Genomic DNA, 26,086 nt, shown 5'->3' with positions numbered 1-26,086 from the left:
CTTGGGATTAGATGCTGATTTCAGCCATGCAGAGAACACTGCCCCATATTTTGAAAGAGTAGCTGCTGGCTGTTTTAGAGGAGATGACTTTCCAAAATAGCCAGTGAACTCCCCCATCCATATCTGATGACCATCTGACATTTGGATGCAGAATTACAGAACTATCCACGTGTTTTGATAAGTATAACCTTGCTTTTAAAAAAGGCAGTGGCAAGTCATCATTACATTTAAGCTCAAAACTAATGGACTACAAAACACAAAAGAGAAATGCATTGCCTAGTTCCCAGAAGAAATAGAAAATATTTACACATCTTAGAGCAATAAAATTTACCCACGCTCTGGGGCAGTGCTCTCTCTGATGCAGGAGTCTGCCAGTTCTCTGTGGCTCAGAACGATGCTTGGAAAGTTCACAAGGGTGAGAAATAGACACTGAGATGAGGCCTGTTTTACTCTCTCTGGGGCAGCAGCCTGATTTTGCCAAGAGCAGTCGCAGTTGGTATGGTCAGAGTTATGGTACCTATCAGCTGGATCTCATGAACCTGGACAAATGAGACTGGGTTCTCTTAATAACATTACGTTCCAGGGGCAGTAATTTTAAGGTACTTACCTTAGATACATTCGGTGTAGCTATCTAAGATCTGTTTGGAAGCAGGAAGGATGGATAGATACACAATCCCACTATTATCCCCAATTCCTTACTTGGCTTCAAACTCAACTTATCTCAGCCAAGAGTGCTCAGTAACTGAAGATCTCTGTCTCCAAAAATCATCCCACCTAGAGCTAAATTTTACGTAAAAATAACCGGCAGCAAAGGGAAGTGACCAATTTTAATATTTTAAGTTAAAATCTCCACCATTTGAAATAATTGCAATTTAAAATAATTTAGCAACAGAAACAAAGAAGCAAACTAATAATAGAAGACAATTCACTCTGTTGGCCTGCTAAATAATGCATAGTTTAACAAACTCATAGTTTTCCTGTGCTGGGCTGTTTAAATTAAGGTAATTGAGTAAATAAGCGTTATGAGTAGATTTCATGTCCCCTGTAGAATTATACTTTAACAGAAAGAATTATTGAAAATAGTTAAAATATGCTCCTACTATTTATCAGGATAAAAGTTGACTGTATTAATTGTGAGATATATGTTACTGAACTTTTAAGTTAAGTGCTAGGCATGAGTTGGATCAACGCCCAAAGAAGCACCCAAGGAAACACTTGATAATGGCATTAAGAGATTGAATATTTGTATACTGCATAGGGGTCTTGTAAAAGTCATTGAACTGCATAGAAAATAAGCTAAAATTTTATTTTTTTATGTTCCAAGTTTTACTTTCTTTTGAATTCCACATATTTTCCTGATGGGTAGAAATACTCTCTAGGTGATTAAAGCCCTTTCGAATAATTTTTATTTTCCTTTTTGCCACCTAAAGTTTGATGATGTCAGCCTGCTAATTCTGCCTGACACTCACATGGCCTCCATTTGTACCTGTGTTCTTCTAGAATGGCAGAGATGCAGGGACTGATGGAAAGATTGGAGCGGGCAGTCAGCCGACTGGAGTTGCTGTCTGCGAAGTCACACCAGCCTTCTGGGAACTGTGGGGAAATGAATGGTGTCAACGGAGGTAGGGCCACAAACAGTTGTCGTTACTGGTCTCTACATGGTTCACTTCCTTTTGTCCCTTTCATTTATTTCTCAAGAAATATTTCTATCGACTTTCTTCGACTGCCCTACTCTTTCTTTTGTATGTGACCATGACATTAACCAGATGCAAGCAATCCCTGAAAAAGAGAAGGAGGAAAAAAGTTTCAACCCACAGTCCACAAAAATCAGTATCTCTGCCTGTTAAAAGCATAATCCATGTGCCAAATATCATTATTCTTTCATTTTAGTGTTTATACTGCTGTTCCACACTCAACGACTAAATATATTATCTAAGTAATTATCAAAAAAGAAACTAATGTTCTCAGTTAGAATGTAAATTGGAAGGAATTATCATTCTGTAGATTTTAATTTTAAAGAGAACAAGACATTAAATTTAAGAACTGCAGTTTTAAAGGAAGCCAGCCTGATGTGAACCCAGATATCACTTTAATGTTACATGATCACATCACGTTGTTTTACCTTTGTCTGTTCCTAACCAATATGCTTTTAAAATTATATGTGCATACCACACTTTAAAAAAAAAAGATTTAAAAAATTATAACATAAAAAGTTAACTATTTCTTTAAAACGATACCATGTATGGCAGACTTTCTAAATTATCTACAGTAATTTTTCCAATTCTTGTCTAAGGTTGCAGATTTAGCAAATGAAAATACAGGACATCCAGTTAAATTTGAATTTCAGATAAACTACTTTTTTTGGTATAAGTGTGTTCCAAGTACTGATGGGGTATATTGCATGGTACACATTTATTCTAAAAATTTTTTCATTGTTTATTTGAAATTCAAATTTAACTGGGCTATCTGTATTTAATCTAGCAACTCTATTCTTGTCTCACATTCGTTTCCTCCTTATCTGACCCATTTTGAATCCTGTCACACTTTTAGGGGCTGAGAAAAGCCTTAGGAAAGAGGGGCCTTCAAACAAAGCTTTGACCAGGCGAGATCTACATTGGAGCTTCTAGAATTTCAGGCATATTTGGAGCTGTGCCTTGTATTACATGCCCTGGGACAGAAATTACTGTGTGAGCACAAATGCACAGGCTGGTTTTTTTTTCCCCCTGAACATAATGAAAATTAAAATGCTTTGAATGAATTGAAAGGGGATGTTATTTAAAGGAAGGCTGCCAAGGGCCTGTAAGTTTTTTCCGCATCAACTGAGACACATCTATGATTTCATTTTAAGCCTCTTTTTGTTAACTATATGGTTGGTCTATGAGATTCAGTAAACCTTATTTGTAAGAAAATATTTTTATGTTCTCTTCAGTAACTTTGTTTCCTTATGACTTTGGCATCCAGTGAACAAAACACATTTCTCTAAGATTGCCAACCACAAATATAAAACCCACGAATACATAAAATAAAATTTAAATCCAATTCCCAAGAGATTGTGTAATGTTGTTGTGTAAGGCGGGGGAAGACCTCCATACTTTGAATTTCATTTAAAGAGCTACGAGACTGCATTTTTAATTTTCTTTAATAAAAAAAAATCTAGGAAAATGAATAAGCCAAGCAAAATCAGAAGCCATAGTTAAATTACTTAAATATTTAAGCAAATATTTTCTAAAATAGCAAATCATTCCAAATCAGTTATTAAACTGAGGTTTTAAAACAACTTAGCTAGAAATTGATAATCCTACTTAAAATTAAGTAGAGTAATTAGTAAGTAGGATAATTAGTAAAATGTCTGAATCATAGCCGTCCTTAAAACATTTGACTAATCCTAAATAACGTTGTTTCCATTTCTTCTTAATTAGTAAGCTTTGGTAATTTTCTAAATTCTATTTTTAATAAAACCTTAGAGACAACTTCTCACTTTAAATATAAACATCATCATTACAATAATGCTATAACTAAAGTTAAGTTTTTTTTCTTTTCATTTAAAAAGAAACTTAGAAGGAACTCAATCCATTACAAATCCATAATATTCACAGATCAAAGAACCACCTTCTAATGATACTTGCGTTATGATGTTTCAATGTGTTTTGTTTTCTTCCTGACAATCAGGTAAGTTTGACTCAGCAATGGAAGAAATATTTTTGCATGCCTTCCAAGTGACAGGTACTATGTTAAGTGCAAGGAAATCTAAGATGAATTATACATAGTCCTAATCCTCCAGAATTTTTGGTCTCCATGCATTGCTATACAGGGCCGAAAATGCCTTGACTGAGGGATGCTCAAAGGATGCAAGCTGGGGTGAAAGACAGGTTATTAAAGGCTACCTGGAGGAGGTGTGAGCAGAGCCGAGAGATGAAAGGAAATTGTAAAATATTTCCTTTTATCATTATACCTTCTTCTATGTAGAGGCTTGTCACATTTCTAAAATTTTCCACCACTTTAAATACCCAGCAGAAACCTCTCAGGCCTTTTCCACAACAACAAACAGGTTTATCTGTTTCCAGATGGATCCATAAGACTCTTTGGGTTTGTACCCCTTTTACGTTCTGGAAGTTGGTACATACTGTATTTTGAACTTTAAGATAACTCAGCTTCAGTTGCCTTATTAGAAGTTAGACTAGGTACAGAGAGCTGTAAACAGCTGTTTTCATCACTCTTTGGGCCTGTGGAAATGGGCACTTGGAAAAGAGGGACAAAGAAGGAAACTTAATCTTACAGATTTATGAGTTGGATATTTCTATCCTATATGAGAAAGGGAATCCTAGGTTTTGATTTGTATTTTAATAGCCTGTAGTGTTGAGTTTCTCAATAATATCTTTCTCAATATTAGGGACATAGGAAGTCCAGGGCTTCGACAAATTTTTTCTGTGAATTAAAAGGCAGGGAAAGAAATGCAGAGCACACCAGATTGAGCTGTTGTCTCTTCAGCTTTTACAGTTATTCAGCAGATCAAAACTCAATCTGTATCACCTCAGCAGTCATTTTCATGCCCACCATCACCACTTCTCCTATCCTGGAAGTGAAGAAGGAACAAAATAAATAACATCAGCTTTCTTTTCCTACTTGCCTAGAGTCTATTATTACCTTTTAATTGTCCTGGATAACATTTGTAACTGGGCCGGTCGGTAAAAGAGAAAGTACACTTGGCTTTGGATTAAAAAAGTTTGGTTCCATTTTTGGATCTGCTCCTTATTTGACATGTGGCTTTGGTCAAGTCACATGCTTTTTACTAAACTACCAGGAACTAACAACATATTCTTCTTCCAAAGGTGTGGCACCCTCGGTGGAAGCTTTTGATAAACTGATGAACGGTATGGTGGCTGAGTTTTTAAAGAAGAGTAGGATCCTTGCTGGTGACGTGGAGACTCATGTGAGTACTTTCCTCCCCTGTTCTACGTGGAAAGGATCACTACTATTAAAAAAAATAATAATAAGTTGATTTAAAAAAAAAAAACACAAAGTAACAAGGGTTAGTAAGGATATTGAGAGATTGGAACCCTTGTGCACTGCTAGGGGGAATGTAAAATGGTACAGCCAATATGGAAAAGAGTATGGTGCTTCCTCAAAAAATTCAAGATAGAATTATCATACAATCCAGCAGTTTCCCCTCTAGATATATACCCAAAATAATTGAAAGCAGGATCTCGAAGAGATATTCATACCCCCACTCTCATAGCTGCGCTACTCGCAATTGCCCAAAATACGGAAGCAACCCAAGTGCCTGTGGACGGATGGATGGATAAGCAAAATGTGGTCTATACATACAAGGGAATATTACTCAGCAGTAAACAGGAAGGAAATTCTGACACATGCTACAACATGGATAAACTTTGAGGATATTATGCTAAGTGAAATAAGCTGGTCATAACAGGAAATACCGTGTGATTTCATTTATGTGAGGTACCTAGAGTAGTCAAAATCATAGAAACAGAAAGTAGAATGGTGGTTAACAGGAGCGGGAGGAAAGAGAAATGGCAACTTATTTCGTGGATATAGAATTTTAGTTTTGCAATACAAAGTAAACTTGAAAAAAAAATTCTGGAGCTCTGTTTATACAACATGAATATACTGAACACTACTGAACTACTGTACACTTAAAAGTAGTTAAGATGATAAAGTTTTTGTTATGTGTATTTTGAAAAAAGTATAGCTTAAGAAAAACAAAGTTATAGAATTTGATAATCCATGAATCGGTAGAAACTTTTACTGATATCCAAGCCAGCTTCCCAGTTTTAGACACTTTTTTTACATTTTTTAATGTTTAGCATTCTCTCTATGGTTAGTCATTTTTTGAATGCATTTAGTGAAAATCTAAAATAATAGCCAAATTAAAAACCTAAAAGAAGTTTATCACCAGGTTCTTCTTGTTTATTTGTCTTTGTTTCTCACAGAGGATTGAATTCCAAATCCATCTGCTTATAGATTTCTCAGCAATGACACACTCCTGGCAAAAACATTTTCAGTACAAATTCAGAGAAATTCTGATTCTTGAATAAAGTTGTGGCTTGGGGTTAAAAAAGGTAAAAAAGGGATTCTCTTTTGCTCATTCCCAATTAGACATTATATGCAACATCCAACACTGGTCTTCCAGAGGATTTGGTGACTCAAGTTATACCAGAGGTTCCAGGATTGTAATTAAATAGGTGCTTATCTCATCACATTTGCAATGAATTTATTTGCCACATCTAAGAAAAATGAAGATTATTCTCATGACCTCTGTTTTTATTAAATATTCCTGTTGAAATACCCATTGGCAAAAGAGGGGAAGTTCTGACATATATGAGTTTAAGTAAAGTCTGTAATAAAACATGTTCACTTCAAATATATCACAAAGCTCTGTAATTACTCTGGTCTGTTCTTGAGCTTAATGTTTTTGTTTACAAGAGACCATATATGCAGTAAGATAGTGGCTGAGCTTCTTATATTCTAAGGCACAATAGCACCTGAAAGCTAACATACCAAATGGAATATTACCCCAATACACTAAAAGGGATTTCTGAGTGATTGACGAATATTTACTTTCTTGAACACAGTGACAATAATTATTGTGTCATTATTATTAGTATTAATTAATGTTGACATTGTGCTTCTGAGGTACACAGTATAACTCTTGTTAGTAATATCACAAAATTGTATATAGAAATTTTTTACTGGAGAATGAAGCCTATAAATAAGTATATTTAATTTTATTTTAAAAATGTAGATTTTGCATACTAAGTCTCTTCAAATTGCTTAATAAACAGTTCCTTTAAATTCTTTTTTAGGACAAAGTTGAGTTATAAATAAAGCGTAGCTTGATTTATATTAGGTTTTTTCTTCTCTCTACTCATTAACCTGAAAGCAGTGTGAATCAAATGAAATAATATTCTCAATAATGGATATATAATACTTTTTTAAAAAATGAAGGAAGGCAGGAAAGGAGAGAGAGAAGGAAAGAAAGGGGAGAGAGAGAAAGAAAGAGAGAAGAAAAAGAGAGAAAAACACATCATCTGAAAGTTTAGACTCTGATTCTACAACACAAAGAAAAAGTACAGACAGCTATCATCCATCTGCCTATTATTTTAACATATTGAACAAGTAGTTTATTTTTTCTCTCTTATAGAACCATGTGTCATTGACATTAAGCTTGCAGCTGCTGCCTCTCACATAAGCCAGTAGTGGGGGGGTTGAACTTTGTTCCAAGAACACACCTGTTGCCTAGAAAAAAACCCTCACATACCTGATTGTGTAGTATGGAAATCTGAGAATGACACAAATGTGCATCATGTTAAATCCTGTCCCTGTGTTTAAAAGCTATTTCACAGATACTAATAATGAATAAGGGCAGCCAAGCTATGATTTAAAGTCTGTCTTGATGTGTTGGCTGCTTGTTGGGCTTAATTTACTGAACATTCAATAGTCTATTGACAAAACAGACCACAAAAAAAGGGGGAACTAATAGCTACAATTAGGAAGCTCTGCTGTTTTTTACATAACAGGTTTAGCAAAGATTAGATCTTGTAAAGCCTTCTTATATGCAACATAAACCAAAGGGCTTATTTAAATTACTCTTAAACCTTGGAACACTGACACAGCTTGCACCCCTTTTAAGAGAGAATAAACAATGCATCATTTTATAATAGATGTTTAGAGTAAATACAGTCCTCAGTGTCACAGGAAAGGATCCTCTAGAAACTGGGCGTACGTAAAACCAAGCCATAATTTGTCAGACATAATTTCTCCTTAAATGAACAAATGTGATTTTTTTTTACAAAGCTGTCCTGTGGTTTTTCATGGTATACGGATCTACTAAATCTCAAGTCTATTTCTAAATGATTTGACAATCATGAAACAGCTGCAAATCATATAGCTCTTCCTAACTCAAACCCTTTTATCGAGTTTACATTTGAAATGTTTCTAGATGTCTGGAACATTTATTTCTTATTCTTGATTAAAATGGATAAAAAAGAAACACTTTCATATTGTTTAATAAGAATGACAGAACCATGATTTGAACAAAAGGGCAATAAATTCAACCGAGAAGTATAACACACTTAAGCATGGTATGATTAAACCACACTGCACTATTGCATTCCCTGACTTTATAAAGGATGGACCTTTTAAGATAATTATTGTAGCGTCACTTTTGATGGGTCACCATCACTATTCTAGAGTTCCTAGTCCTTGTCATTTATTTAAACCATCTACAAAATGTTTTATTCATTTTATACCATGCTGGCTTGGTAGAGTTCAAAGAATGGCAAAATAAGGAGTATTTTCCTCTGATTAGCATTGGCAGTTTGTATTTGGATTTTAGAGCTGGCTCTGCTTTTTACAGCATGACCTTGAGTTAGTCCCTTAACCTGCTCAGTAATAAGGCTGGATGACCTCACTTCCCAGGCCCTTCTGGCTCTCACAACCTGTTTGAGTGACTCACCCGCTGTCTCAGCATTAAAGCATGAGGGGGCGATTTGGTTTCCAGTTGAAAAGCTTGTGATAAGGCAGCATTATCGCCATTATAAAAAGCATCTTGGGCCACGCCAGGGAAAGTACCTCAATCATCTGAACATGTGAAGCAAGCAGAAGGCAACATGTCAGAAAAGGGATATACAGAACACTAAAGATAAAATTTCATCCTACTTTCCCATGATATATATGGAAATCAGACTCCGTCTAAAAAGACCTTGAGGTCTCCATGAGTCTGTCCTTCTTGGTCTTACACGTTGTCTCTTCTACCTTCATGTGGAACTTACCTCTGGGATAATTAATACAATCTCTGCAATAAATAATACAAAAATATGTGTTTATTTTACTAATTCTATTTGTATTCTTCCTTTGATCTTAGAAAAAGTGGCCATTTGCATTTTTGGTGCTTTATAATCTGGGACTACATAGAAACCCAGCTGCCCCTGCTAAGAAATATTATCAAAAGCACAAGTTTGCGATTGACTCAACAGAATAGCCCATTCTACACAGATCTCCTTCACTCTCTCACTCACCTTCAGACAAATCGGTCCTCCCATTAACTTCTGGTTTCCTGATAATTATCTTCATTTGAACATTTATTTTTATTATAACTAGACAAAGAATACCTTGGCAGTCTCAAACCCAAAGGATCTGTATGTTTTTCACATTCTCCAAATGGCAGAGATCCAAAAAAAAAATGACTGTGTAAAGAATTCTGCCTCTAGATTTCATACAGGCTTTGAATCTCCTTTCTTACTGTCTTAGCCAGCTACAATAGTCAGAATTATTAGAGAGAGAAATACCTTAGAAATTACACATTCCAATATACAGCCCCTTTTCTTTTACTTTCTTTGACTTCCTTCCTCCTTCTTTTCTTCCATCCATCCATCCATCTTTCTCTCCTTCTTTCTGCAGAGAAGAAACTGCAAACTAGAGAAGTTAGGTGATATGTTAAATGGAGCACCACATCTTGATGGCAGAGCCAGGAATCTCATCTCCAGAGTGTCAATCCATCGCATTGGGAGATGCCTGGTTGTGATCGGCTGGGCAGTTATGCCTCCCAACACCTTTGTCAGTAACTGGATCCCTAGTGAGAAGCAAGTGGCACTTACCTGCCCTCTGCACTCTCACTGTAACCGTTCTCCTTACCAAATGTCCACAATAGAAGGAAAGGTCATTATGACCGTTGGCTCAGGGACAAAAGCTGAGAGGGTGGAGCATTTCCGTAACTCGTGCCTTTCGTGTGTCTCCTCAGAGGAGTGCTGAGGGTCAGGGAGCATGGTGACCTCCAAGACAAATGAACTCTGCCCCTCATGGGTCTTCGCTTCTGCCCCATCGCATTGGCCTTGTCTCAGCCTGATCATCACTCACTCCGTTGTTGTTACCAAATTTGCAGAAGGTCATAGATAGATTAGTCTCTGTTATCATTCCTTCCCAAGAACGTGTAGAATTTTTATTCTCAGCATCGAACACATGCTTTACTACTAAACATATGCTTTGACTCACAGTCCATCTCCTGCTAAGTTGTTGGCCTTAGTTGGAATCTCTCGGGTTAAGGTGATACCTGCCCTTTTGTTTCTTCCTGGACAGTATATGCTTTTGCTAAACTTTTGTCTGAGTGCTTTTCTTTCGGCTCTTTAAAGGAAAGCTTCTAAGAAAACCTATGGAGTCTATTTCTTTTTCTGTTCTTTATTCACTGGCATAAGCAAAATGGTAGATCCAAAATACACAGGCTTGCATTCTGAGCGCCCAGGCTGCTGTGGTTAGGGGTAAGTAAGCTGTGTTACCCACCAGCAGGCACCTCTTGACCTGCACCAGGGGGAAAATTAGATTATTGAGTTTCATAGAAATGACTTTGCTCTAAGTAAAAGCACAGCAAGAATTTATAGCTCAGTCTATGTCAGGAGTTCCTGAGGGTTACCAGCAACTTTTCTCCAGAGATTTTTCTCCAGAACTACCCTTTCAGAGGATCATTTCCTGTGTCAGAATTTAGTCATGCTACCCAGTGCTGCAAAATGTGTCCTTTCCCTTTCCTTTGCCTGTTCCTTTTTTTCCCTAGCTTTCCCTTCTTTCTGAGACTATGGCAATAATTGGAACATTTGTTGTCATTTTCTACTTAGACTTCAAGATTATTTAATTGTTTGCCTGGAGGCTATTTCTGCATCTGAAAATTAATACATTGTAATGACCTGATTTCATTTAGATTATCTTGTTATTTCTATCCATGCACCCATCCCCACAAAAGATACGCACATGCATGTGCACCATTCACCTAAGAATTCCTCATTATGCTATATTAGCTACATATGAGAAAAAACAGTTTGGTCAAGGATATGGGAGCTCTGACTCGAGTCACTCTGAGTAAGAAATGTGTTTGCAGATTTGTTACTGTGCATAAGGCAAGTACAAAATATACTTTATCATCTTTAGTATTTTTGTTTTGTTTTGTTTTCTAGTTGTAGTTAGATTGTGGTTCAATATTATAAGTTTTAAAATGTGATATTATACATTTTATAACATATTGTAAGCCAGCTCTTTTTACTATATCAATATAAGATGTTTTGGTGATGTAAAAGAAAACAAGGTATTCAATGAATTAATAATTTATCACTCCTCTGCATTTGCAATAAAAATCCTTCCCCTTTCAGAAAACACTTTGCAAATAAGTATTTTAAATAGTAAGGTACTTGGAATGCTGATACTTTTGATTGCTTCAGTTAAAACAGCTTAATATTCAGAAAAAGTAGTATGATTTATCTTTTTGGGCCCACCTGTGGATTATTGAGGTTTATTTCAAGGTTCCAGAAGTATGCTGTTTTTCTCTGACCCTCTCAGTGTCTAGCACTGTGCTCATAGTAAGTGGTTAATAAATGTTTGCTAAATGAGTGAATGAAAATGAATGTTTAATGAATGAATCAATTCCTTAATGAATTATTGAATCAATGAATGGATGAATTTGACAATTTGAATCAAGCAGTGTCCTAGACTAGCAGTTAAAATAAAAATCAAGGCCAGGTTTTAAGTAGTGAATTAGCAAGTGAAATATGGAGAAATATAGACTCGATAGATTTTTATCTCACACACACACACACACACACACACAGACACACACAGAGAAGAGTCCTAAATTTGTCATAGCCCTGACAATTTATCTGGTACCTCCCTTGTCCTCTTCATTCTCATTCCTGTTTTGTAGTTAAGGAAAGTGAGCCATTGAAAGACTAGAGTTCTAAGGCAGCTGAAAAAAGCAAGATGAGAATTCATAAGTGATGTGAAAAATCATCAATAAATTGACATAGTCATTTCCAATAAAAATCCCATGAGCTCTTTCTGAGACAGGGTATTTTTCTGAAACTTACTGTATTTTAAAATGAAGGTCTCGATATATCCAAATACAGAACTTTTCAATGGGGACTCCCACCCCAAAGTTCATTTGTAAAATAGTTCTTAGAAATTTGGAAGATATTTGCCCATAGACCTAATGTAAGCAATGAGCGGTTTGGTTCCTATGCAAAGGTACAGACAAGCATTACTCTGTGTGTAGTACATAGACCACCGCCGTCCACAGAATCTTTGCTAATGGTCTGTCACAAGGTAAGTACAGAAATTGTAAGACTTCAAAAACTTTGATAACAATCCAACAGAGCAATTTTAAGTCTGTTCTATCTAGTAATTTAAAAAACCAGGACTCGTGCTTTGTATGTCTGGTTTTTGTTTCATGTTTCTAGTGAGGCTCTTTATTTTACTAAAGTATTAGTCTGTGACAGATGAGAAATTAAAAAGAAAAACCTCACCAAAGGTTTTTTTGAACAGCACTTATGTAACGCGAAATGCTGGAAAACATCTTTCCACTATGCTTATAATGGATGCAAGGAAATAATAACATTAAATGAAACATAGTCATTTATTATGAATGCTGGTACCTGGAGGAGTGTGAGCTTAATTAGAGAAAGACAAAGAAATTGGTGGAGATTTCTATGCAGATTATGCTTACTTTCAGCTAATGTTGGGCCTGATTCCTTTCTACTTGTGCTACCTAACATAGAATTTCTCTTTTTCTTTATGAGTGGATATCACACTCCTTTGATTATATGGATTACTTTGGAATTCACAAATGGGACACAAAAAGGCAAGAAAAGAGATTTGTCTAAGGATAATTGAGCAGTAATTGAAAGAAGAGAAGGCAAAGAGGACCTATATGCACTTAAAAAGATTCACCTTATTAAAAATGAGGTCTGGAACAGTACTCATCTAATTACTGACAGTGTTCATTTTTAGGGAGCTGACTTACTAAGAGCTTTTACTTCCTAAACATCTATGTCTTTTGCTTTTTACAAATATGTGTTAACTGTTATCATCAGAAGAGAGGAAAAGGAACATTTGGTACTTAAAAAAATCTTTGAATCCAGATATTGCCTGGAAGGGAGTTCACTGAGCAGCAAAAGACAGAAGAGAAAATGCAGGCACCAGGTGGTATGGATCCCACACGGCTTGGCTGTAGGGCGCCTGCCTTAGTGGTCCAGAGTCCAAGCTACTTGCAGATTCATGGGGAGTAAGGGAACCAGTTTCAGCAAGGACTATTCACAGGTTGAGTATTCATAGTGAAATCTCAGTGTAGATGGATTGATGTTGGGTGGATACGGTTAATGAATGAACAAAATCTGGTTCATAGCTAAATTTTGTCACCGGTAGAGATCAACCTTTTTTCTCTGCCTTATTTTCATTTTCCATATCAGTAAGAGAGGCGATTGTAAAGAAGGGGAAAGAAAAAGAACTAGTATTTATTGAGAGCCTGTTATGTGTCAGGCACTTGGCCCACTGGTGAGAGACATTGCTTCACTTGATCATTAGGCAAACACTTGAGGTAGGTAACATTCGAGATGAAGAAGCCAAGCCTCAGAAAGCTAAGGTAACTCGCTTATGGTCATGCAGCTAGTAAGGGGTGAAGTTGAACTCTATCTAGGCCTATCTGAAGATCTAAAGCTTTCGGTTTCTCTACTATACCACCTGTTTTCCACCCATTTTAGTCCTTCATTATTGAGCAGTAGTTACTGAGCTTCTGTAGTAATAAAGGCCCTTCTATGTAGGAACCCACTGTCCTAGTCCACAGGAACAATATTATCTACTTGGGGACACAAGGCATAGACACATGCATGACAGTCAAATAAGAGAATGGCTTAAATAACACAAGTGAAAGGACAGTGTTCAGTGTCACAGTGCATTCTAGAATCAGGAGTACCAGTTGTCTCTAATATTTCAGAGTGGTCTTAGAGTAGCCAAGTATTGTTTACTTGTATAGACCCAACATTCAGCAACCATGAAGAGTTCTGGCTTCCTAAGTCAAAAGATTTGGTTTAAAAGTGTTGATTAAAATGCTTTAGATTCTTTAAGTGTTAGAAAAACAAGTTAGAGATTTGGAAAGGAGCCAATCTGCCAAGTGTTTTGTAGCTATACAATGATTGAATATGAAAATGAAGTTAATTTAGGAGAATGGTTTCGTTCAGAATATAAAATCATAACAATATTCATACCTGTCAGAAAAGCAAATGGATTTAAACATACAGTAGTGTTTTTTTTCCTGTTCTCGTGCCTTAAGAAATGCTCACTTTTTTAACTCTTTCAAATCCTTGATCTTCTAAAATATAAATTGCAACAATTAATTACTTACAAGAGTTCTATGTTGGGTTTTTAAAATTATAGTGATTGGTTTTATATTACAGATTTTGCAAACTTTTTCTGAGCATTGTTTTTGTAATCTGCTTGCTCAAGTTAGACCATACTTTCTGAATCTCTTTCCATGTCAGTAAGTCGTGGTCTACATTATCATTCATAATGACTGCATGGTATTTCATTGTATAGTTAAAACATAATTGGTTTGCACAATCAAAATTGTGTATAGGTGAGATAAATATACGAATATGAATGCAGGGCTCAGATTAGGGTGAGACAAGCAAGTCCCCGGGATGTGACCCTAAGAGGGAGCACACCTGAACTCCTCAGCAGCCTCACCCTGGTCCCGGCCCTGTAAGGATGGTAATCTAGTATTATTTATAATCATTTAAAAACTTAGTGACATTTGATGTTTTTAGGTCTTCCCCTATTAGAAATGAAATTGCAGTGCATATTGTTGTACAGACATTATTTTATAATTGTACAATTATTTTCTCAAGGCAAATTTCTAGAATTGGAAGTGTGCTAAGTCAATGGCAAGCATTTCCTAATATTTATTGTGACCCTTGCCCTCCCTTCCCCCCCACCCACACACATCGTGCTGATTCATACTGTGCAGTATCCGAAAGTGTTTTAGGCTAGTAGGTGATAATTACCAACAAGGAAAATGAGAATTTTAGGGAAACAATACATGATTTGAATGTGCATTAATATTCATGGCATTAATTGTTTAAAAATACTTTGCCCTCTGCTGGATAGGCAGGGAAATAAAAACAAAGCTATACTTCCCTATATAAATCATCCTTTTTGCAAAAGAAAACAATTTATCAGTTCTACCTTTTATCAATTTGATATACCAAAAAATTTGTTTAAATTGCCTCTTTGGGGCTAGATATGACATGTTTTGGATGTAGCTGGTTGGGTGTTGAGGTAACTTGAACCGGGGCCAATAATGTAGCTGAGATATATAATAAATTTCAGACACGGATGTAGAAAGGACACGTTGGAGCTGTTCCTTAGTGTCGGAACTGTGCACAATGGCTGCTGTAAATACTTATGTGAGCTGGAAGTTGCCAAGGCAACAGTCCTATTAGTGAAAAATAAACCTCTTTTATTATCAGTGCCTGAATGGTTATCTTTTTTATAAAATGTGCCTAGTAGTCTAATATTGACATTCTCAATTTACCTACTCATCTTTCCTTTCTAAACTGCAGAACTATTTAGCTCTATTCAATAAGCATGCCTCCTTTCTCTGCCATGAGAGTGGGATCATTGAAAAAAAAAACTGTCAACTGTAAAGGCAGTAAATATACTAATTTATAACAATTACATAATATAAAGTTATTGACCTTTTGATATATGCTTTGGCTAAGGCAGAGCCTGAAATCGACTGGGACTTGGTTGGTATTTTAGCAGGCCAAAGTCTTTAAATTAACTTGTCTTTATGATTTAATGGAGCATTGCCATTTTTTTAAGTAAGTGGAGTGTGACATTACTGCTTCCTTTCCCTAGTGAGACTGTAAATTTAGACTCTGTAAATGTGTGCACGCTGGAAACTTCAAAAAGGCAGCTGTGACTGAGTCATAAGCTTTAGGGAACCCACTTGTCTTAAAGAGCCAGAGAGCAATGGTAAGGGGAACGACAGTCAGAAATGACTGGGTATCAAGTATGGTGCTTCCTGGGTTCTAGAGGGGAAGAAATCTTTTCTTCAAAAAAGAATGTCTTTCTCTTTTTTATTATAATGCTTCTTGTGTTTTGTCTAGCTAACCAAATGGGAAAACTTACCTTTTCAAACATGGTTATCAGACATTCATTTATTTCAAGATCGAATGTTATGTTTCACACAACTAGCACCTTATCACTTATTACTCATACTCACTAATCACTCTCTGTGCTCATGATTTGTTTCCCATGATTTATACCTGGTAGCACCGAGGCACACAGTATAGGTACTTAGGAAATGCTTTTAGATTATGATATTAAATAATAAACTTCTATTTCACTCAGTGATATCTTTTAAATAATTTTTATAATAAAATTTAAATGTTTGATATAGAAAATTTTGACAATAAATTTGAAGAAGAGAACAAAAACCCCTTATAATCCCACTACTCAGAAATGATTGCATGGCTTATTTATTTCGTAAGGACATTGTTCAAAGTTTCATTTTCTCCTCAGTAAGATAGAATAAACACTGTAATCTGTGCCAGCCATATGTATAACACAAGTGACACATGCCAAGTACTGGCAGGTACAAGTAGTCCAGGTGAGATATTAAGATGCTCACTAAAATTATGGGGCCAATTATAGTCCAAGTAAAGCTGGTTGTTTCTTCTGTGTCACTGTGGCAATTCCAGGTTCAACAACAAATAGCAGTCAACCTTATTTCCCATTTCTTAACTCTTAGGTTTAGACTCTGTTGCTGATAAAACAGATTTGGCCCTCAGAACTGGTTTTAGCACAAGCGGATATGCAGGTTTCTTTTGTTAATGGTAATTCTGGCTTCTTGTGACCTTTCCTATTGGCACATTGGGAAGAGGGAGAGCTGTTTCTCAAATTTATCATGCAAAACTGTAAAAGTCCATGGGAACTAAAGAAGTCATAAAGAAGAAGCATTATGTACTTGTATATTTTATTCTTGGCTGTGACGGCATAAAATGGCAGTTTGGGTGTTGCTTTAGTCCCCCAACTCCAATAATATTCCTAAGTACTTCCAAGCATCCCCCAGATAAATACGATAAAAATAACCATAATAAGCACAAAGAATGAAATCTCGTAGTAAGTATAAAAGCATCTTTGGAGAACTTTGCCATTTTGAACATTCCAGTGTTTAAATGATTGAACACAATGTTTGAACAGAAACATTCCAAGTAAAAATAGTTTCTCATAGAGCCTCTTAGTGACCTCTCATCATCACAGTCTCACCATCCTTTCCACCAGATAACTTCCCCTAAGCCCCTTCCACATAGGTTTGCATAATCTCCACACTCACACCTTATCCACAATCTCACATATACATACATCAAAGGCAGGTAACAGGGAGATGCTCTGTCACCAAGAGGATAAAGCTGGAATGGAAGTTCCAAAATGCTGTCTGAAAATTGAAATGGAATAAGTTTATTCTCTTTTTTTTTTTTTTAAATGGCGGAGGGACTTCCAGTTTCTGGTTTCACATGTAAGGAGCTTGGAGATTGCCACTCCATCCCAACAACAACTAAAAAGCTGAATAGGCTGAAAAACCAACAATTCTTCTTAGATCCATAAGAAAAAGGAGGACACAAGGCAAACTGCTGTCCCCAAGATATGAGAGACAGATGAATACAGGAATTGCAGCTTACTGGAGCAGAAACTTATGAGGGAAACTGCCACAGGAACCAGTGCTGGGGTAGGAAAACCTGACGTGTAATTGACAAATTTTTGGAAGTTCAGTGTGGACAACTCTGAAAGTGAAGAACTCCAAAGAAGATCAGTCATGAGATTGGGCTGGGTCGGGGGTACTCCACAATATTGTGAGATTTATCTCCAGCGGCTTGACCAGGTTTCCACAATAAATATTGGGGGGAATTCTATTCTTAACAAGGACTGCCCTCACAGGAAACTAGTTAACCAGAGCTTAATCTGGACTGGGGGAAGGAAATACTCAATTCCAACTGGCTCGAGTCTTCCACATGGGGAAGGAAAATACCCGAATCAAGCCCAATAGCCAACCTATCCCATCTGAGAGGGAATTAAAAAATTGAGAAAGACTTGTGAAGTTCATAGTCCAGAGATAATAGGCTCGCTAAAAGGCTGAGACCTAATCATAGGACTAAAGTACACTTCCCCTCCCCTCACACCTCAACATCACATTACAGAAGTCCTATTTGCAGCAATTCCTTTTACCCAGTACATCATGTTCGTCTATCAAGAAAAAATTACAAGGCATGCCAAAAGGCAAAAACACAATTAGAAGAGACGAAGCAAGCATCAGAACCAGAAATGACAGGCGTGTTAGAATTTTCAAACTGAGAATTTAAAACAATTATGAGTGATGTGCTGAGGGCTCTAATGGATAAAGTAGACAGCATGCAAGAATACATGGGCAATGTAAGCAGAGAGATAGATGTAAATAAAGAATGAGAAAGAAATGCTACAGATCAAAAACACTGTAACAGAAATGCAGAATGGCTTTGATAGAATTATTACATGGCTCAATCTGTACATGGCTCAAACTCTGAGCCAGAGAATATGGCAATAGAATCTTCAAAAACAAAAAACAAAGAGAACAAGGACTGGGAAAAAAAAAAACAAAAAAACAGAATATCAAAAATCTTGTGACAACTACAAAAAATAAAACATATGTATAATGGGAGTACCAGAAAGAGAAGGAAAAAAGAAAGGAACAGAAGAAATATTTGAAACAATAATAACTAAGACTATTTCCCAAATGAATGTCAAACACCACACCACAGATCTAGGAAGCTCAGAGAACACCAAGCAGTATAAATACCCCCAAAACTACACCTCAGTGTATCATTTTCAAATTACAGAATATCAAAGATAAAAATTCTAAAAGAAGCCAGAGGAAAACAATACCCTACCTACAGAGGAACAAAAATAAGAGTTACATCTGACTGCTTCTCAGAAACCGTGCAAGCAAAAAAGAGAATAAAGTGAAACACTTAAAGTGTTGAGATGGAAAAAAGAAACAAAACTATCAACCTAGAATTCTGTATCCTACAAAATTATTCTTAAAAAGTGAAGGAGAAATTTTTGTTTGTTTGTTTCTCAAACAAACAAAAATTAAAGGAATTTTTTGCCAGTAGACCTGCCTTATAATAAATGTTAAAATAAGTTCTTTAGAGAGAACAGATATGTCAAAACTTGACTCTATAAAAGAAAGGAAGAGCATCGAAGAAGGAATACGTGAAGGTAAAATAAAAACTTTTATTTTTACATTCTTAATTGATCTAACAGATAACAATTTGTTCAAAATTATAAGAGCAACAATGTATTTAATTATATACACTTATGTATATATCATATATACACATATATGCTTATATATCAGTGTAATGAAAGACAGCAAAGGACAGATAAAGGGGATTAAGATTATTTTGTTATTATGAGGTACTTACACTACTGTGTAGTGGTACAGTGTCATTTGAAAGTGAACTTGGATTAGTTGCAAATGTATATTGCGAAGCCTAGAAAAACCACTTAAGCAAGTACAAGTAGAAGTATACCTGATATGCTAAGAAAGGAAGGAAAATGGAATCATGTAAAACGTTCAGTTAAAATCACAAACGGCAGAAAAGGAGAGGGTGACAAAAATAGAAACAAATAACAAAGGCAACAAATAGAAAACAGAATGAATGTGGTACATATTAATCTATCAGTAATCACTTTGAATTTCAATAGTCTGAATGAACCAATTAAAAGATAGAGATTGTCAGAGTGGATCAAAAACACAATCCAACTATATGTTGTCTACAAGAAACACACTTTAAATATAAAGAGACATATAAATTAAAAATAAATTGATACAGAAAGATATACCATACCAATTTTAACCAAAAGAGAGCAGGTGTAGCTATATGAGTTTCAGATAGAGCAGACTTCCAAGTAAGGAAAGTTATCAGCAAAAAAGAAAACCATTGCATAACGATAAAAAGGTCAGTTCTCTGAGAAGACAATTCTTAATACATATGCACCTAGCAACAGAAGATCAAACTGATAGAAGTGAAAGAAGAAATTGATGAAGTCACTGTCATAATTGGAAACTTCAATACCCCTCTCTTAGAAATGGACAGAAGATCCACTGGCAGAAAATTAGTAAGGATGTAGTTGAACTCAACAATGCTGTCAATCAACTGGATATAAGGGACATCTGTAGACTAGTCAACAACAGCAGAATACACATTTTTCTCAAGCTTACATTAACATTCACTAAGATAAATCATATTCTGGGTCATAAAACACACCTTAACAAATTTAAAAGAATAGATTTATATAATGTCTACTCTCGGGTTTACTAGTAGACTGGACTCCTAATAATTAATAGTTCAATGCCATTGTGGAATTGAACCAGAAGTCAGTAAGAGAAAGGAACCGGAAAATCTCAAAATATGTGGAGATTAAACTATGCACTTTGAGTGACACATGGGTCAAAGAAGAAATTTAAAAATATGTGAACTCGGATGTTACCTAGATTTATTATGGTGATCATTTAGTGGTATATGCAAATATCAAATCATTATGTTGTACACCTAAAAGTAACATAATGTTATATTCAGTTATACTTCGGTGAAAAAGGTATTTTGAACTAAATGAAAATGAAAACTTAAGATCAAAATTTTGAAGATTCAGTCACTGAAAGCAGTGCTTAGAGGGAAATTTATAGTATTGAATGAATATATTAAAAAAGAAGATCTTAAATCAGTAATCTAAGTTTCCACCTTAGAAAACTAGGAAAAGAAGAAAAAAATAATAAGTAGAGCAAAAATCAATAAAACTGAAAACAGTTTTATTTATCAATAGAGAAAACCAAAGAAACCAAAAGCTGGTTCTTTGAAATGATCGATGAAATTGATAAGCTTCTAGCTAGGCTAAATAAAGAAAAAAGAGAAAGGGTACAAATTACTAACATCAGAAATAAAAGAGAGGACATCACTATAGATCCCATGGAAACTAAAGGGATAATAAAGGAATACAGTTAACAACTCTATGCCCACAAATGAACCTAGATGAAATGAACTGATTTCTTGAAAGGCATATCTGCCAAAACTTACACAAAAAGAAATAGACAACCTAAATAGGCCTATATCTATTAAAGAAATTGATTCAATAATAAATAACCTTCCAAAAATAGAAAGCACCAAGCCCAGATGGGTTCACTGACCAAACATTTAAGGAAGAAATTATACCAATTCTCTACAATCTCTTTCAGAAGATAGAAGCAGAGGTAATATTGCTTAAGTCATTCTATAGGCCAACGTTATCCTAATATCAAAAAAAGACAAAGACGTTGTAAAAAAAAAAAAAAAAAAACTACAGCCCAATATATCTCATGAACATGCGATATATTGCAAAAAAATCCTCAACCAAATATTAGCAAATCGAATTCAAAATGTATAAAGAGAATTATATACAACTAACTGGGATTTATCCAGGTATGCAAGGCCAGCTCAACATTCGAAAATTAATGTTGTATATGTCATATCAGCAAAATTTTTAAAAATCATATGATTACATTAATAGATACAGAAAAGCATTTGACAAAATCTGACCCCCATTTATGACAAAAAAAAAAAAAAATCAGTAACCTAGGAGTAGTGGAGAACTTTCTCAGCTTGATAAAGATTATAAAAAACCTACAGCTAACATCAGATTTAGTGATGAGAAACTTGAAGCTTTCTCTCTAAGATCAGACACATGGCAAGGATGTTCTTCTAACCACTTGTTTTCAACATTGTACTGGAAGTCTTTGCTAACGCCATTGGGCAAGAAAAGGAATTAAAAGGTCTACAGACCGGGAAGGAAAACAAAATTGTCTTTCACTGCAGATGATGTAATTATCATCTGTGTAGAAAATCCAAAAGAATCAAAAAACAAACAAATAAACAAAAACCCTCCTGAACTAATAAGCAATTTTAGCAACCAGTATTTGTTAGAAAATTTGTTAAAAATGTAAATTAGTGAGCCCACCTACAGAATCTGAAACCCTGGGTGTGGGATTCAACAGTCTGTTTTAACAAATCTTCCAAGTGGCTATAAGGCAGGGATCCCCAACCCCCGGGCTGCGGACCAGTACTGGTCTGTGGCCTGTTAGGGACCAGGCTACACAGCAGGAGACAAGTGGCCTGTGAGCTAACAAAGTTTCATCTGTGCTTGCAGCCACTCCCTAGCGCTAGCATCACTGCTTCAGCTCCACTTCAGATCTTCAGGCATTAGATTCTCACAGGAGCACCAGTTCCTGGTGCCAAAAATGTTGGGGACCACTGCTACAAGGTACACTCAAGGTTGAAAACTGGACCAGGCTACACAGCAGGAGACAAGTGGCCTGTGAGCTAACAAAGTTTCATCTGTGCTTGCAGCCACTCCCTAGCGCTAGCATCACTGCTTCAGCTCCACTTCAGATCTTCAGGCATTAGATTCTCACAGGAGCACCAGTTCCTGGTGCCAAAAAGGTTGGGGACCACTGCTATAAGGTACACTCAACGTCGAAAACCGCTGGTGTAAGCCTTCTTCATGGCTCTTAATATGTCAACCCGGGTGCCTTCATAATATGATTTTATAGGGTCAGTGCTTATGTTTATGTCTACAAAATTAGGAATCTTCAATCTTATTTTAAGCAAAATCGTGAAGTGGGAAAAATTTGTCTTTGGCATCCTGTCACCTCTTTTTGTGGGCCCATTTTCCTGTCTTGCTTTCATCTATCAGGTCCCTCTTTATCTCTTCATTGGCTGAAACTCAAGGGACTTCTCCTCTAGGGTAGATTAGAGGGCCCCACGGAATAAGATCTAAAATTATAATATCTCTAATTATGAAATGTAGTACATTGGCAGACTAATTGGGGAGGAATGTGGGAGTGGCATTGACAGTGACTTACCCAGGGCCCACAAATTGCACCTGATGAGCAGATGCCCATTCCCTTGACCTTAGTCAGAGGAGGAACCCCTTTCTTTCACTCTCTGGTTCTCAAGAAATGGGCTGATGCAGTTTCAGAAGATCTGGAAATGCCTTTGGCACAGGCCCCTGGCTAGATGCTTTTTGCATCCCTTTGAGTCTTGCCTGGGGCCCTTTCTCACAGTTGTACCCGTTCATTTTGTCATCCACATGGTACTTTGCAGCCCTTAGCTTTCCCAGTGAAACAATGCAAAGCTTTTGATGAGCACAATCAATTGATCTTCTTCAGGGAGCCAGCCAGCTCTCTCCTGAGGGGATTAGATGGAAATAAGTCATATTTAGCTGGTGTCTCTTTGTCCTGAGACTTGCTTTAAACTGATTACCGAAATTCATTCTACTCTCTTCCTTAGGACCACAGAACAGAGTGGCCCACTGACCTATCCATTCGAGAACTCCAGTTGCCTAAGTGATAATTGATAGAATTCAACCAAATGCACGGCCTTGACTCTCACCAGAACTATCCCTTTCCTCTCTGCACACACGTGTTCACAGGCAAATAGATGTGCATGTACATCCACAAAGGTCACTGAGGCTCTCTGAGCCCTGCACATGTGTGATGGACAAACTCAGCAGAAACCCTCAATTATTTGTCGTTACTGAAAATCCCTACGTTTGGCTTTTCTTTCACAATGTTTTGAACTGCCCGAGTGAACCAAATTCTCCCTTTCAAGTTATCAGAACTCAGCAGGTTCCGTAAATTTGCTCCTAAATAGGATGCTGTTTGAAGGGACTCATGGACCTTTCCAGAAGTAAGAAGCAGGTAGGTCAGAATATTTCAAAGATGGCATGAAAATCCTTTGAAATGTGGACTGATGAGGTTAAAAATGAGTGTGGTTTAGAGTCTGCTAATTATGCCCAGAGTTCCAGGGAGCTGGAAGAAGCGCACAACTGAATCCTCAGAAAGATTTGTCTACATAAGCAAAGCGAAAAGGAGAGTTGTAGATATCTAAGTAGTCAGCCATTCTCTCTCTAACCTCTATCCCTATTATTGAATGAAAGGCCATTTGGAGGAAGAAACTAATTAATAAAATTGACCATCTTTGCTAATCAGACCCACCAGAAAATTGCTCTATTAGCAACAGGCTAAATGTTGTTTCCAGGGAAAGTAAAAAAGGTTAATGATAGTGTTCATCCTGGGATAACTACAAAAATATTGTTACCGTTACCTCTGAGCAGCAATTTTAACTTCAGAAGACAGGCAATACCAAATTAATGTTCCCACAGCAACTATAATTCAGTCGACTCTGCAAAGCTTTACAGAGATGAGGACAATACCTCTGTATTATTGTTGCTGGGAGAAGTGCAGTTATTTTATTTCTATCCAAGCTGTGGACGGTTGTATTCCATAGTCTTCTTTTTGGAAATGTGGTTGACAAAAGTACTTCTGAACCACTGAAAATACATGTTTTGATACATGGATAAACATTCATGCAGTTCAGAATATCATGTCTATAGGGTCATAATGGCCTCTTGGACAGGAAAATTTGAAATATTCCTCCCACCAGTATAATCCCAGCAATCAGGCTACTGAGACAAAGAGGAGTTAGCGTACTGCAAAATGGAAAATATACCCTCATTTAAACATTCATGAGACTTAATCAGTTATACCGGTGATGATTGAACTTGTGATTTTAAATAAATGGTCTACTAATCTTGGTTGGACTTCTAGTATTCTTTTTGCAGTAGAAAAAAAAATCATCGGACAAGAAATAATGAGAAAAGTTAGAAGCAATATTAGAGAATTCATTTCAGTAAATATTTTAGAAAATTTGTCAGATATCAAAATGTGATAATGAAGTAGAATGACAAAAACTAGTCATTTCCCAATCACTTAACACATTTATTCTTGCAGCCCAGAAATATTGTCTGATATTGACACTGGTATCAAGTTAACCTAATTTTATTGCAGCTTTTCTAGTTATCTGTTTTTGGAATTGTATTAAGCTGATTCTTACCTACCTATCAGAGAAGTGAATAGTTATCCAAGATGAGAGAGAGATAGAAACTGCCCCCCAAACACAGTGCAAAGCTAACAAGTTGGAGATTAAGTGTGAAATCAATAAGTTTAAGAGTATAAATTTAGGACCAAATAAAACTAAATCAGAATTTTTCCCTTCTTCAAAATGGGGGGAGAGAGTATCAAAAAAAATCAGTAAAAGTAACCCAAAAAAGCCATAACCTAAACTAATATATTTCAGTAACTGCTGGCTGAACAGCTTTTAGTTCTAACTCTGCCCCTATTTTCCACCCCTTTAAGACATACCTTAAAAAGAAATGAAATCAGGAGAGGAAATGTGAAACAGGAAAAGGCAGCCATGAGGCTGCTTCCCTATGCAGATGTAAAGGTTCATGTGTGGGCTCAGAATTGGATAAATGATCTAAAATCTGATCTCCATCGGGATGGCCTATGTACCAAGTAGACTGAGTGAATCCTGGTTTAGGACATTAAACATAGTCCCGGAAGAATGAGCACCCAAATTCTCAAACAAAGACTGGACAGCTGAGCTCTCCTTTTTCCTGTGCCCTATAAGAGTAGATAGAGCACAAGGCAATTAGCCCTCAAACTATTGCTTGAAAGAGAAAATTAACTAATCTCAATATGGTGGCAAAAGGCTCAAGGAATCACCCACATGGCAGCTACCAGTACTGTGTCAGAAAGGAACATAGCTTGAGAAAGGAAAGACAGACTAGCCATCAAAGAAAATAAAACTTAAGGAACAGAAAGAGATTTCTCTCAATAGCTTAATAAGAATATAACATATTCTTAGAACTTACTAAGAATATATACGTATCTTTTTAAAAGTTTAAAGCAAGTAAGAATGAAATGAAAAGAAAAATTGAAAGTCTAACAAATCAAGAATAAAAACAACATTTATGTTGATAAAAACAACAGAAATGTTAATGTACATGAGACCCTGTTGAAAATCTGTTTACTAGCAATAGAGAAAAATATTCATATAATTACAGTAAATACAGATGACAGACAAGGAAATTAAAGGCAGAGAAAGAATCTAAAAGATATGAAGACATTAAAATATACAATCTAAGGATAATAATTGGAGACTCTGAACAGAGATTCTAACAAAAGAAACAAAAGAAATACTAAACAATATAAGAAAATTTTCCATAAATGAATAAAGGACCAAATCTATTCCAAGAAATATAGAATGAGCAAAACCTAAACATATCTCAGTTAAGCTCTTAAACTTCAAGGAGAAAGATGTAATTCTTCAGATATCAAAAC

The 26,086-nt window shown here is 36.1% G+C and overlaps 1 protein-coding gene across 4 annotated transcripts in view; it reads left to right on the top strand.

The window, feature by feature from the left end:
- CAP2 (cyclase associated actin cytoskeleton regulatory protein 2) overlaps positions 1–26,086 on the top strand; it is a 119,638-nt gene that overhangs the window by 17,998 nt on the left and 75,554 nt on the right. For all 4 annotated transcript variants that reach the window (XM_006909242.1, XM_006909243.1, XM_015587277.1 and 1 more), the window contains exons 2-3: positions 1,501–1,622; positions 4,830–4,930. In XM_006909242.1, coding sequence (XP_006909304.1) covers positions 1,502–1,622; positions 4,830–4,930 — 222 coding nt within the window. In that variant the 5' untranslated portion in view covers position 1,501. The remainder of the gene's footprint in view (positions 1–1,500; positions 1,623–4,829; positions 4,931–26,086) is intronic.

Source organism: Pteropus alecto, unplaced genomic scaffold (assembly GCF_000325575.1).
Source record: "Pteropus alecto unplaced genomic scaffold, ASM32557v1 scaffold121, whole genome shotgun sequence".
NCBI classification, from domain to species: domain Eukaryota; kingdom Metazoa; phylum Chordata; class Mammalia; order Chiroptera; family Pteropodidae; genus Pteropus; species Pteropus alecto.
The sequence above is the reverse complement of the archived record's forward strand: the minus strand, read 5'-3'. Positions and strand labels throughout refer to the sequence as shown.